The 15,255-nt window shown below is 43.5% G+C and overlaps 1 protein-coding gene across 1 annotated transcript in view; it reads right to left on the bottom strand.

Moving 5' to 3' along the window:
• Window positions 1-216: 216 nt before the first annotated feature.
• Window positions 217-15,255, bottom strand: part of NECAB3 (N-terminal EF-hand calcium binding protein 3) — a 79,736-nt gene continuing 64,697 nt past the window's right edge. The window contains exons 6-13 of the mRNA XM_081917198.1: window positions 12,090-12,226; window positions 10,606-10,727; window positions 8,570-8,649; window positions 6,066-6,122; window positions 3,362-3,474; window positions 1,699-1,776; window positions 1,189-1,280; window positions 217-531 (exon numbers count right to left, since the gene is read on the bottom strand). Of these exons, the coding sequence (XP_081773324.1) occupies window positions 503-531; window positions 1,189-1,280; window positions 1,699-1,776; window positions 3,362-3,474; window positions 6,066-6,122; window positions 8,570-8,649; window positions 10,606-10,727; window positions 12,090-12,226 (708 nt within the window). The 3' untranslated portion in view covers window positions 217-502. The remainder of the gene's footprint in view (window positions 532-1,188; window positions 1,281-1,698; window positions 1,777-3,361; window positions 3,475-6,065; window positions 6,123-8,569; window positions 8,650-10,605; window positions 10,728-12,089; window positions 12,227-15,255) is intronic.

Below are 15,255 nucleotides of genomic sequence, written 5' to 3'. Positions count from 1 at the left end.
CCATGTTCATATGGTGGGTGGACAATCAGATGCCTATGGCAAGCCCCACAAGTAGGACCTGAGTGCACCAGCACTCTTCCTACCTGTCATTCCCAGCAACTGGAATTCATAGCCGTGCTGCCTCCGACAGTGGAGGTACATCATGCTATGCCGGATGGTCAAACCGACTGTTGTAGCACCAACAATCCAAAATAATAGGCTGTTCTTATCGTCAAAGAGGCTAGCAAGGCTATGGCATTATTCTGGGTGAAACTCCTAATGTCAAAAAGGTAGGAGGTGGCAGGAAGACAACATTCAGGAAGGATTGCAGGGTGCATTCCAAAGTGCTGCCCCATTCCCAAAGCTGCAGAAGGAAAGAAGGTAAAAGCATTCCACATTAAGATAGATGAGAAAAGCAACACTGAAGAGGGTGGGAGGACAACCCTGGAAGGAAGGCTGTCTTTCGAAGAGAATGCTTGCTCCATCCACATGCTGGCTGCCTTGAGGGAATGCCATGGGGAGATCAGTTATTGTTCATGATCCACCAGCAAGCTGAGGAAACAAAAACAAGGGGTTCACAAAACTCAAATGCAGGACCGGCCCACCCATGAGGCATGGTGAGGTGACCGCCTTAGGCAGCAGGGTCCACTGGGGCAGGAGAACCCCATGTCCATCTTTCTTTCCCACCCACATTTGTTCCTGATATAGATCACCCCCCACCCCTTCTTTCCTGGTGCAGAGGGCAAGGCACTATTTTGGTGCCAAAATGGCTTGGACCAGCCCTGCTCAAACGGACAGACTGGGCTACAATTTAGTCTAATAATTTTTAAGTATTTCTTTTGCAAGAATAACTACAACTTATTCCAAGGAACATAAAGTATGGAACACAGCTCTGAAATGCCAAATAAAATTTAGATCAGAATCGAGACACACTATGTGACTTGTTTCTGATGTAATGTTAAGAGGTCTGATTAGAGATAGGAAGGCCTGGAAAAAAAAACCCGGAAAAATTGGGGAAATAACCAGTTTTTCTCCCTTTTCCAAAGCCGTTATTTAAGTTTGGAGAAAAAGGGGAAAAACTGGTCCCCTCCCCATTTTTCCGGTTTTTTCCAGGCCTTCTCATCTCTAGGTCTGATGCACTTTTTTTAAAAAAGCAATAAAAGCAAAATTAGAGGCAAAATTGCAAATCTACATCAATCAGTACTCAACCTGGAAAGAGCATGGTGGTCAAAAGTTCTGGAGAGTCCAATAAGTCAATGATGGCACGCTGAAACTTCTTACTGTAGTTTGATTGCAGGTGGCTGCAAAGAAATGGGGAGAGTTGGGACGGTATCTATATATCTATATATCTATATATCTATATATCTATATATCTATATATCTATATATCTATATATCATCTATATCTATATCTATATCTATATCTCTCTATCTCTATCTCTCTATCTCTATCTCTATCTCTACCTCTATCTCTATCTCTATCTCTATCTCTATCATCTCTATCATCAGGTGGTAACAAGAGGCAAGTCTTATGGAACTTCTTCTATGGGTGACTTCTGAGATTAGGAGTAGCCAATGTGGTGCCTTTCAGATGTTGCTGAACTACAACTCCCATCATCCCTGAGTACTGACCCATGCTAACTGGACATCCGCTCTGAGGCCTCCCCCCGCCACTCCATCTCCCCGCAAATACTGCATGAATTGTCAGGAGCCACCAACCTTCTCCATGAAGCCACATCTTGCCAAAACTCATAGAGGATGAAGCAGGCATCGCTCGACAGTTTGTGGGCAGACACACTACAGGAAAAGAAGACAGGCCATGAGGGAAAATGTTATCGCTACATGTCAGACAGTGTATAGTCTCTGACCCCAGGATTCACAGCCAGCCTAGCTCTTGAACCATCTTCACAAGGATGTTTAAGAACTGCCAGTGCTATTCAAAGGATCATTTGGCGTGTTGTGACGGCCCCATTTTTTGCACAGCCTGCATTCGGCAGACTAGCAGACATTGAATTTTTTATCTGATGCTGTGACCTTCCACGTCACCTTGACTTTAATGAAATTGCTGGACATGCTGATATTCTTCACTCACAAGAATTGATACTAGCCTCAAACTCTACTAAATAGGACCTGTTCACAGAACCACTTCTGAGTGGAACTGGGTGTTATACTTGCTGTCAAAAATAGTAGCCCTGTGTCAAGTTTCCTTCGAAACATTGGGAGCTACCAAGGATGTGGAATGTGGGTGGGTGACTGTGATGAGGTCATGGCACACATAAATTGGTTTAATGTTTTGGAGGATGCTGGTGATTGGGGATCAAAGGATTTGTTGATTTCAGATCTCCCAGTTTCTCATTTTTCCAATCTTAGATTCGGTTCTCCGCATTTCTGCAGCTTTTTGCAAATTTCATTTTTTGAATAATCTCACTAAAATGCTTCAGCATTTTAGGTGTGCCTTTCTGCTAATAAACATTTTTTGTGTGCAGTTTTGGCTAATGTACACATTTTTGCTAGCAACTACCTGTTATTTTCACCAACATATTCATTTCTATGCATGCTTTCCCACAAATATATGCATTTCTCCAGACATTATTTGGTTGGAGAACTACAGAGAAAATTTTGTATAAATGTAACTTCTGAAAAATGGCTGTGTTTTGGTTATCCTATAGTTTCAGACCCAGCAAGGTCATAGTCTCATGCTTCTTCAGACCATATCCTACCTTGAAGAACTGCCATCACACAGCCAATTCCAGCAAACAATGAAATTGTGCCAACTTTCCCACGAAGATAATTGATTAATGCTAATACCTTCCCAAAGTTTTTTTTTATTATTATTACTGTATGTTCATTAATTCAGTAACTTAATCTGCTGACTCTTCCTTTCTCACTGTTTCAATGATGAATGCTTTTGTTTTTTTCCAGTATTTGGAAGTAAAATACAGGCAGTTACTAATACATTTCCAATTACTTAATGCATTTTCCAACAGCAAAAATAATTACAAAACTAGGAAAGGGGGGAGATTCTGCATTCACAATCATCTGAGTGTGCAATTTTCTTTCTGTGCTTCTGTTTGTTTTGCCATCTGTACAGAAAAAGAGTAATAATAGTTCCCTGTAATGAGTCTGTATTTTGTAGTGCAGCATTCATCTACTTTATGGGGGATGTTAGGAGGGCAATTTAGTTCATAGATTTTTTTTCTTTTCAGGATTAACTATAAAGCAACCCTGTATCTTTGTTCTAAATAATACCACTAAGCTGTTTGGGAGAGTGAGTTAAAATTAATAGCCTGAAGATGGAGAGTTCGACAAAAGCCACAATTGCTGTTCTTAACAACATTTCTCATCCAAACAGCCTATGAAAGTCAAACTCTGGAAGACTTACTGTAGGCAGCTGCTCTGTCCGGCTGTGATTTCTGTGTAGGATTGGAGAGCTTGGCGGAACGCCTCTAATCCACTGTCTGCCACTGAGATCTGTCTCTGTGCCACCAGGATGTGCTGCAGAAAGCGGCAGAGGCAGGAGGGGGAAGAGAGATGGTGAGGGGTGATAGACCCAGTTCCAGTATGCTACATGCAATATCCCTGCGATCAAAGCCAGCCCTTTGTATCTAAGGACTGCATTCCACTTAGAAACACACACACACCCAAACAGGTTCTGCAACACCCACTTATATTGATTTGACAAGTTTATGGAAGAAGCCAGTGGCAAACAGAGAGTAACAGAGAGAAAGATAGTTCAGGAAGATGTGTGTATTATTGCTTAAGAAGCAACCATCCCTAGCATGGTGCCCTCCAGCAGTCTTGATCCAGAGCATGCAGATAACAAGAGCTCTCAGAAGCACTGACAGTGTACTATAGCTCCCCGTTATATGCAGCATATCTCTAACTGGCACAGAATACTTTTTAGCATGCATTTGGCCGGCCTATACATCTATCCATCCATCCATCCTTTCCTTTATTTTGTGCAAAGGCTATGGCAAATGTTTTGGAGCCCTTCCTGTGATCATACATTGATTAAGCTCCACAAATGAAGAAGAAGAAGAAGAAGAAGAGTTTGGATTTGATATCCCACCTTTCAGTGGCGTAGCGTGGGGGGTGCAGGGGGGGCCTGAATGATGGATGGATGGATGGGCCAGCCAAATGCATGCTAAAAAGTATTCTGTGCCAACATCTGGGAGTTAGGGTTAGGGGCGCAAATCCACGAGTTAGGGGGCGCAAATCCATGGGTTAGGGGGCGCAAATTACTTGCCTTGCCCCGGGTGCTGACAACCCACGCTACGCCACTGCCGTCTTTCACTCCCTTTAAGGAGTCTCAAAGCAGCTAACATTCTCCTTTCCCTTCCTCCCCCACAACAAACACTCTGTGAGGTGAGTGAGGCTGAGAGACTTCAGAGAAGTGTGACTAGCCCAAGGTCACCCAGCAGCTGCATGTGGAGGAGCGGAGACGTGAACCCGGTTCCCAGATTACGAGACTACCGCTCTTAACCACTACACCACACTGGCTCTTGCAAAGTGAGCAAAGTTCTCGGAATGACACAATTGTTCCTGGGAGATGACTTACCCACTTTAGGTATGGTTTTAGTTCAAAACTCATGTGAAAACCTGCTCATTTAAAGACACACTGTGGCTTCTGCAATTTTTGTTGGGTTCCTTCAGACAACCCATTTATTGAGCATTCGTCCTGATTTACTTGCATGCAACTTACATGGAGGCTGTATTGTTTTTGGTATTTATTACACATTTGTTCTGGTTTGGTTGCAGAGAGGTTATACTACAATGAATATTCACCCTGCATCCATCCTGATGTGTTTGTGGGGCATTTAGATGTCTCCCCATTACTCATTTGTTCATTCCCATGCTTTCCAATGCATGTCACCATCACTATCCTAAAGGCAAAAAGCCCATTTATTTATTTCTTAATGTGAATTTGTTGTACTGAAGCAACAGAATGCTTTAAAGGTAAAGGTAAAGGTACCCCTGCCCGTGCGGGCCAGTCTTGACAGACTCGGGGGTTGTGCGCCCATCTCACTTAAGAGGCCAGGGGCCAGCGCTGTCCGGAGACACTTCCGGGTCACGTGGCCAGCGTGACATCGCTGCTCTGGCGAGCCAGAGCCGCACACGGAAACGCCGTTTACCTTCCCGCTGGTAAGCGGTCCCTATTTATCTACTTGCACCCGGAGGTGCTTTCGAACTGCTAGGTTGGCAGGCGCTGGGACCGAGCAGCGGGAGCGCACCCCGCCGCAGGGATTCGAACCGCCGACCTTTCGATCGGCAAGTCCTAGGCGCTGAGGCTTTAACCCACAGCGCCACCTGCGTCCCCTTTAATCCACTGTAATTGTGCCAACCTACATTTCCTGGAATGTGCGTGAGTCCTTCCAGCAAAATACAGTCTGGAGTCCCCTTTTGTATTGGCACATATTTTCTCAAACGTTGACAGCTTTAGAAATGTCAGTTTTGATCAAACTTCTGCAGAGGCTGCCATATAAACATGTCGTCACAAGCTGGAACTAGCAGCTTCCCTTGCTGAGTGATCACAAGTACTAGAGAACTACTGTATTTTTTGCTCTATAAGACTCACTTTTTCCCTCCTAAAAAGTAAGGGGAAATGTGTGTGCGTCTTATGGGGCGAATTCAGGCTGCGCAGCTATCCCAGAAGCCAGAACAGCAAGAGGGATTGCTGCTTTCACTGCGCAGCGATCCCTCTTGCTGTTCTGGCTTCTGAGATTCAGAATATTTTTTTTCTTGTTTTCCTCCTCCAAAAACTAGGTGCGTCTTGTGGTCTGGTGCGTCTTATAGAGCGAAAAATACGGTAGATTGCAACACCACTGACAGCCCTGGGCAGAAGAGAAAGATCTGGTGGAGGCAACTTTTCTCACCCTTGTAGCCCTGTGATATAAAAAGCTGTTCTTTCTAAAATTCCTTCCTCTATACGGCTCTCAAAGGCATAGGAGCCCTGTCCTTTACTCCATCTGGTCATTAAATCATCTTCTTTGTTTCCACCAGTATATTAATAGTATCCCAAGCACATTGGCTGAGGGATTTGCTCATTTTTATTATCAAATAAACGGAGCGGTCACAATTAAACTTACAGAAGAATCTCTTCCTTTGCAGACCACATCATCTTTCAGAGGTTCCAGCCTTGGACTCTGAGTAGACAGAAATGCACAATTATTGCAAAAGGAGAACAATGAATGTGGAAGTGTGAAATGTATAATTGACTTAATGACTGCCTTTTTTGTCAGCATTCACAGTTGCTACAAACCACGGCTTGGCTGCTTTCTTTCTTTCTTTCTGGGGGTACTCAGGGATACGCATACTCCTAAACATTTTGTGAATCTTTGTACTTTTGTCCAATTACTGTATTCATTTTTTTCCTATTTGACTATAAAATGGTTATTTTCTTGAGTCAAAATGAGAGTACCCCTAAACATTATTATTTTTTTTAGAAAAAAGCACTGCATAGAAGTATGTCAGAGCAAAAAACCTGGTAATTTGGCCTGATGCAATATATATGAGAAGAATTGGTACCCCACTCCCTTTAGGGTCTAGCCTTTGTGCTTTTGAGCTCTTCCCAGAATCAAAACCAGCCATTTTTATTGGTATCCAGACATAAACCAGTGGGAGTTTTAGCAGTTGGTTATTTGATGTCTCACAGAATGTGTTACGGGTGAGTGTAATGTGTAGGAATCAGGGTAACATCAGATGGTATTTCATACGTATGGAACACTCTTAAGAGACCACACACCATAGGCAGAACTTTCCTATCTCCGGACACAATGATTTTCAACAGAGGCAGTTCACACTTTCAGCTGCAAATGACGAGCGTGCATATATGAATCAGCTCCAAGGTAATGAGGAGGATATTTCATTATCTCATCAGCAGAAGTCCCATCTTCTTTCATAGGCGGAACAGTAAAAAACCTGAGGAAGTGAGTCAAATGGTATATAGGAACCTATGTCATAGGAGCCTAGGAAGCCTGCCTTATACTGAATCAGATCACTGGCCCATCTCACTCAGTATGCACTGAGTATACACTGACTGGCAGCAGCTGTCTGGGATTTCAGGCAGGAGACATTCCCAGCCATACCTGTAGATGCTGGGGATTGCACCTGGCACCTTCTGCATGCAAAGCAGATGTTCTGCTACTAAGATATGGTCCTTCCCCAGAAAGATTGGAAAGTGGAAAGAACAAAATTTTCTGACATGTTAATATATGCATTTATGTATTGTGTGGCATAAGCTTTTGTGGACAACAGTTGACTTCACTGAGCTTATGCCATCATGAATTTGTTAGTCTTTAAGATACCACAAGGCCTTCTTTCCCCTTCCCCCCTCTTTTTCTTTTTGCAACAGGCTAACACAGCTACTGTACTGGAATATTTCACAGTAAACACCCTCTAGAGATGCTCCTTTGTTCTCTGTTTCATTCTAGGGTTTTGGCTAGGTTCAATTTCAGCAGAAAGAATATGGACCTTAATATAAGCTGTGAGAATGCGTCACCTCCCTCTGAAGTATAAAGCATTCTTTATACATGACTGGAGACAAGGGACTCCTGACACCATAAGCAATTCTATAAACACTTTTATTCCTTTGTCTTTGCCCTGGGAATATCCCAGAAAGGGCACAAGAAAACCATTTTGTTTAAGGACAGAACTTTATTTAGGATTTTACTGCCACTTTGTTTTGAAATACATATGATGCTATACATTGAACAGGCTCTGGGTTGGATCCAGAATACACCTTCCACAGACAGAAAGGCTCCTTTCAGCCTTTGTGGTTCAACAGAAGGATTTTGCTGGGAGGTGGAGGGAGGCAACATTTGCCAAATCACTCAGTCCTCCAGGGTTTACCCAAGCCTCTGAAACAGTGTGGGAGGTGGTGCTGTGGGTTACAGGGGGGTGGCCAGGAGTCACTTACCCTCTTCTACCAGCAGGAGCAATGTCTGGATCTCCAACTCATAATGTATTAGGCAGGCAATGCATGTACATATATTTGAAACACATCAGAGTCACAAAATGGGGCCCACCATATATAAGCCTTTCAGACTTGGTTGGCTAGTATCGGTTGCTTTGGTTAATGCAATAAACCTTAAAAGAAAGGTTGCAATATTTCTATTGACACTTGGCTTCTGTACTCTCCCCCACCCTCCTTACTATAATTACATATCTTAGGGTCCCTTGACTGGTAATTGTGACAGTTTAAAACTGACAGTTTAAAACTGGCTTAAAGATGGGTTTAAAGCATAATCTACTAAGAAAAGGTACAAAGGTGGGGCCTAATGGATAAAAATAAATCAAATCTTCCAAACCCTTGTCAGTAGACAAGTTGACTTTGAGAGGCTGGGAAAGTGATGCCTGATTATAGGGCTTTATGCTCAAAGATTCCCTGGTCAAAGGATGGATACTTCAGTCAGATATGTCTAGGGAGAACATGAACTGCCCCAACAGGAGATGATATTAAAGCGAACTAAGTTGTATTTTGGACCAGATCCAAATGCCCTGAGAAGCAGCCAGGATCTTGGGAAAATGCATCTCTGTTCTACACAGAATCTCCATCATGTATTATTACTACCAGTTCCATCTGTTGGCCCACCTTACATTCCAGTTTGTCAATAAGCTGCTGTAGTTGGTCGATCTCAGCTGTCCACTGGCTGTCAGTTTCCACACAAACACCTGGATGCAATGGGAAAAAGGGAGAAGGAGGAGCTGAAATCATGCAAAATCTCCTTCTGCCTGTAGTTCAGCGGATAGGGAGTACTTCTGTAGTGTCGGCAGATAGATGGCATGGCAAACCTTCACTCCTTCATTTTAGCACAAATAAGGCTGGTCTATTTGCTTGTTATTCCTCCTTGACCCTGTAGCATTGCCCACTCCAGCCCACAAAGGAAGGCAATACTCCATTCTTTCTTTCTCTCTCTCTCTCTCTCTCTCTCTCTCTCTCTCTCTCTCTCTCTCTCTCTCTCTCTCTCTGCCCTCCCCATAATGATTTCCTTGTGGTTGCAAATGTTTAAAGAATAATGTGCTCTGTGCTGCAACACAGACAGTACCTCTGCCTGGAAAATAGCCACGACCACTTCTGACAGGTTTTCATTTGTGAATGTACTTTCTTACACTGCTGGTGTTGTGGTGAAAAATGTAACATGGAAGAGCCCTGGCCTGTGTTGGCTCACAGATCAGAAATGGGCTTTCAAGCTACTTCCAGGCTTGTTGTTGAAACGATGCCTCAGGGCCTAAGTAGATGTTACATGGACTGAGTGGTTGCCACTTGCATGGTGTGACATTGTCACACCCAGCATTCCCCGACCCTTGAAAGGGTGGAGAATGCAGAAAGTGATGATATCACATCAGGTGTTTCTTTTACTTGACATTACTTGGGAGATGTGGGCTGGAGACAGTTCCTTGTAGGGTGGGGTGGGAAAAAGGACCAGGCTGGAAGACCTGACCTAGAAGTAGCCTGGCCTCGTGGGCTATTTTGATAAGTGGGTGTGGCCACCTACCTGTCAGTCACCTGACTGCACAGTGCTAAGGTTAGAGATAAGCCATTATCCTTGCTGCTTTTTATTATCAAAGAGCAAGCAGGGGGCTTGTCTCCAGTCCTAGTGCTGTGGAGATTAGCACTAAGATCGGAGATTCGCCTCTGCCTGTAAAAGGATAGTTAAAGGCAGCAGCAGAGGCTTATTTCTGATCTTAGTGCTGTAGTACAGTCTAAGGTCTACTTAGGCCCTGATTTGCAGCAATTCATTAGAAAGAAAGGCCCAGTGTTTCTTCTTATGAAGGCATTAAGTGTGCCTACCTTTTGGTGTACCTCTTGTATCCCTCGTGTACACCACTTAGAAACGGCAGTATTAAGTGCTGTATAAATTATTAAAATAGGTAAATAAATAATTTGCGTCCCTCGCATGCTGACATCAGCATCAAATGGCGACTTGCATGAATAAGCCCCCGTGTATCCAACTCTGTACCTAGAATTTCCATATAACCTTTCATGACCATGCTTTTTTCAAAACACAGTGCACACCAAGTCGCCAGATCATTGAGTAATCAAGGCCCTGTTCATGTGTTCGTTCACATGGAAGACACTAACATGTAGCAACAGGAATGGGGCTGTGCTTCAAGTCCTGTTCTCGATGCGTGGAGTCCTAATGCATGTTTCATTTGCATCAGGGGCCTCTATTACATGCGTGAGACCTCTGTGCTCACGATGCTGAAGGTCTGGTGATAGGAAGATGATGCAACGGTGGGGTGGGGAGGGGTGCAACTAGAAGCATGGTCCTGCTCTGCTGCTAGATGTGAGCACTCTATGTGGGAGTAAACATGTAAACACGTTTTACTATGTTTTTATATGTGCTGTAAGCAGCCCAGAGTGGCTAGATAGGTGGGTAATAATAATAATAATAATAATAATAATAATAATAATAATAATGTCAATAGTGCTCAAGTGATGAGAAACCTACGGCTGTGTGCACCAGGCCATTGTTGATGGTGGCCAGGGAATTTGTACAAGACTTTGTTACTGCATTCAGACATTTTTATACCCTATTTTTCCAGAAGCCACCCCTCTGCTTCTGGCAGTGAAGCAGCCAGCCTCAATGTGAAGTCTGACAAGAGGGATGGGGAGCCTGCCAGTACCTGTGGTGAGCATCCCTGAATAAGGATCTGTTGGAGACAAACAGATGTTCTTCTGAGCTCTACGGCCACATCTTTTAGCAGTGCGTGGACCAACAAAAGCTTCTGATTTGGTAACATCCTTCCTGAAAAGCACAAAATATGATGATGATGATGATGATGATGACAATCTTATTATTTTTTTCAATGTATCACCTGCCCTTTGCCATCAGGTCCCAGTTCAGGTTGCAACAATTTAAAATTCAATATTAAAAACAGTTAAATTATAGATAGGGTAAAGAGATGTATCTTCAGCATTCACCAAAAACTGTGTGATGAAGGTGGCAGACACACAAAGCTGCCATAGAGAATGTCATCTCCCAGGACACCCCCCCCAAAAAAAAAACCTCTGAAGGAGGTGGAACCAATAGGGCCTCCTTTGTTGTTCTTAACACCCAAGAAGGACTGTAGGGAAAGAGGTAGTCTTTCAGATATTAGGGGACTAAATAATTTAGGGGTTTAAACCTTAAACTGGGCCTGAAAATAACCTGCCACCCAAAGCAGCCGTTTTAAAACAGGGGTTATATGAGTTCTTAAGAGAATCATAGCCAGCAATGCATGGCTAAGAGTCACTTCTGTGTGAATTTCTGCAAACAAGGCCCCTCATTCTTCATGGCAGGAGCACAAAGGAGACATACCCTTAGCACACTCTTGGTCTAAAATCTGTGGGGGCTTTTTCTATTATTTACTAGTAATTCTGAAAACTTCAAGGATACGAAAAGTGGTATCTGCTTTGGGAGATCAGATCTCATAAGAATGAAATATTGGTTCCTCTCAGTTCCTGTGGGTTGCTTCTCCCTGGTGGCAATTACGTATTATTCCTGTCTCTGCAACTGAATGTCTATGTGACAGCTCCTCTGACTTCCAGAACAGCACTGCAGCATTCAACCAGGCAGGAGATGCAGGAACTGCTCCCAGAAATGGTGGGGACTGGGAGAAACCCTGGGCCAGAATGGGATGCTGGATGTAGACTGCACATCCCACTCCAGTCCTGCCACTGCCCCTATTGACTTTGTGGGCAGATGAAATATCAGTAGCAAAATAAAGTTCCACATGTGAACATGGTTTGAGACGAGGAGAAAAGGAAGGAAGGAAGGAAGGAAGGAAGGAAGGAAGGAAGGAAGGAAGGAAGGAAGGAAGGAAGGAAGGAAGGAAGGAAGGAAGGAAGTGCTCTGAGACCATTATCACATGAAGTGGCATGCCCAGAGAACCTTCTCCTCAGATTTTGGTGGCGCCTTTCAGTGGCGTAGTGTGGAGTATCAGCACCCGGGGCAAGGCAAGTAATTTGCGCCCCCTAACCCGTGGATTTTAGTAGGGGCAGAGAGCTGCGAGTGCGAGCGCGGCCCCCCCAGATGTTGCGCCCGGTGCGGCCGGCCCCCCCTGCACCCCCACGCTACACCACTGGTGACTTTACATCTCTTTCTCACTCCCCCAGCGCTTTCTTGTACCTTTCTCGGCCAGCCTGTTCTTCAATGGTGTCTGCAGCACATTCCAGTGAGACCTGCAGGGACTGCAGCTGGTTCATCGTCTCGCGAAGTAAGAAGCGGGTCACAAACTGTTCCATTTTGGAGGAGCTCTCATATACCTGGAGAAGTGAGGGCAGGGGGTTGGGGGACACAGCAAAATACTTCTGAACAATCTTTCCCCAGAATTGCTACCATTGCCCTTGCTCTGTTCAATGCCCCGTGGAAACTCTTCTTTCCACCATCCAGCTGCGTTCACCAAGGAAACCACCCGGCAGAAGGAACCTGAGCTCTGATGCAAGTTCAGAGCCTTGAGGGGAAGACCCAGTCAGTATCGTGCCACTGCTGCACTCTAACATCTTTTATTCAAGGAATTCCAAATGCATAAATATAAAGGGGAATTTTCAATATCCTCAGTAACAAAGAGAAAGAAATGCATTGAGATAAGTATTACTTTCCATACATGAGGAAAGGGGGCCACACAAACAGAAGCTCTGCACTGTTATTGTGGTTTTTTTTGGGGGGAGGGACTATAATTACAAATAAAAAAATGCTCAAAGCACTCTCACATAAAATTAAACCAGGAGCATATAATCAATAGGTCTTTGAAATATTAGCAGGCGCATTTGTTTGTTACTTTCTTTTGAAGTGTTACCTTCCCTGCTGCAACTAAGTTTAAGATTACACACACACACACACATACACACACACACACCAGTGGGCTTTGTTCGACGATAATGAAAATGAATAAATAAGAAGTGCTTTATCCACCAAGCTACACTGCGAATGAAGAGCCTCTGTTTTCACACACAATGGAACAAAGGGATATATATATATCTTATTAGCCACGCTACCAGAGCACAGGTAATAATGCAATATTGTGAAGCTTCTGTTTCCCTCATTTTTTGTACAATAAAGATGATCCACATAAAATGGCTACTTCATCCATCCAGATGAATTGCTATTGTGAGCACAAATCTATTAGGCCTGACCTGATTATATAATTGTGGATTCAGTCATGCGGCAGAAAAGTTTCTGTCAAGAGACTATACTTTTAATCCAGTTGTAGGTGTACTTAGATGTAACAGCAGCTGTAGGATCCTTTGATTATTGGAACATAGGTTGTGCCGAACAGGTATAAATTGGACAGTGCAAGTCCTGCTTAAAGCAGAGAAGCAATGGCAAAATAAACATAGTGCTGTTTCATAGAATCATAGAGTTGGAAGGGACCCCAAGGGTCATCTAGTCCAACCCCCTACAGTGCAGGAATCTCAACTACAGCATCCATGACAGATGGCCATCCAACGTTTATTTAAGAACCTCCAGTGAAGGAGACAAACTGCACTGCAGCAGCTCCCTCGCTATCCATGTCTCTTGGTCCTAAATTCTACAATTTAGAATATTCATTTAAACATCCTTAAAATATCAATTACTTCCTTTCTTCTCCTTCCATGGTTCATTTTGCATATCATAAATCTCTGCATATTTTATGTAAACTAAACCATTCAGTATTCCATTATTACATCCATCAAGACTTATTTACACTGTTGAATTTAACTTAATGCTGCCAACGTTTTCGAGTGTACACAGTTTCTCCCCATATATACATTTTACAGTCTTCTTTAAACATATGTTCTTCTTGTTCTCTTATTTTATCCTCTTTTCAAGTCCCAGTCACAAGCTCCCAGAGGCTGCAACCAGCTAAACGGAACTGCTGCTGGCTTTTAACTTCTCAAAAAAAGAGAGAGATTAAAGTTGGTTATATCTCATTTTATTAGGATGGTGGGGGATATAATATGAGCCTTCGATTCTTGCTGAACAGATATAGCACCACATTTATTTTGCATTTCTTAGCTTATTGAAATTTGCCACCTGACTCTGAAACTCTAAAAGGAAGTACATTGTGTAAGATGTTGGTGGTGGCAAGTATCCATAAATCGCAGGGTGGATTTTGAACAAGAGAGTCAATCCATCTCCAGAAGACCCAAATGCATTACATTATTAGTGCAATTAGTTGATTAATTCCTATGGCGGTTTAGATGGATGTTAAGGGGATCTGTCCTCTGTGAAAGGTCACTCAGATGACAAGTGCAATGACTCAGTGGCTAAAGAAGAAGTCTTTAATCCATGAGAGCTGGGCTGAAGTTCCACTCCTGCCATAGTGCAGTCTTGGCCAAGTCTTGAGCTCACTTCCTTGCTTGTATTGCAGTCAAGCCCTTTGTGGAAGTTTGCGCTGTATTTGCCAGCCCAAAATGGAAGCTGAAGAATGACTGGGCTGCATGCTTTTTACAGCCAGTCCAACAAAGCCGATGGAGAGGAAGACTAGCGATAACAGCGGCGGCAGCCTTTCAGAATAGTCAAAAGCTTTCATGACTACCTGTAAAAGTAGCTTTTTTCAGCCGGAACTCACCAGAACTCAGTTCTGGTACCTCTCAGGCACCATTGCCATTCTAAGAGAACGAGGGAGGTTCCAACACCTCTTTATCTAGAAAAACAGCATTGAGTATTCCCATATTGTGGCAGGATGTGTGTTGGGTGTGTGTGTGTGAATATGAGAGAGGCTTGCCCAAGGATCCCACCCAATGAGTTCATGGCAGAGGCAAGATTTGAAGCAGGAAGTTCCTGGCTTCTCAATGAGCCTCCTTGCCCACAATACTACACCAGCTCTCAGTACTGGACTTTCCTGACATATCCCGATGATGCCATTTCCTTGCACAGACAAAACTAGACCTCTGAAACACATATATTAGTTTTTTGTTTTTTTCCTGAACCACACATATTTGGTTCAACCTGTTTCTTTGTCTGTTGCTCAGTCGTGGTGCCAGCTATTTATTTATTTTTGTTAGGGATTTTTTTTTTTTACCCGGCTCTCCAACCTAAAAGGATTCCTTGGATAGCTTACAAATCACTAAAAAAAAAAAAAACCCAGACAGCCCCTGTCCCTGAGGTTACAATGTAAAAATGCATGACACCAAAGGAAAATGGATTGGAAGGGAGGAGGAAATAAGCAAACTCAAGTTCAAGTTCTTAGTTACATGTTGTTCTAATGAACAGCTGGAGTGGAATGAGTTGCAGAATGCCCTCCAGTGGTAAAAATGGGAATAAGAGTTGTTGTGGCTGATGGAAGGCCTAATGCAATGGAAGCCTGTAC

Source organism: Podarcis melisellensis (genome assembly GCF_964234715.1).
Source record: "Podarcis melisellensis genome assembly, chromosome: 6".
Taxonomy (NCBI): Eukaryota; Metazoa; Chordata; class Lepidosauria; order Squamata; family Lacertidae; genus Podarcis; species Podarcis melisellensis.
The sequence above is the reverse complement of the archived record's forward strand: the minus strand, read 5'-3'. Positions and strand labels throughout refer to the sequence as shown.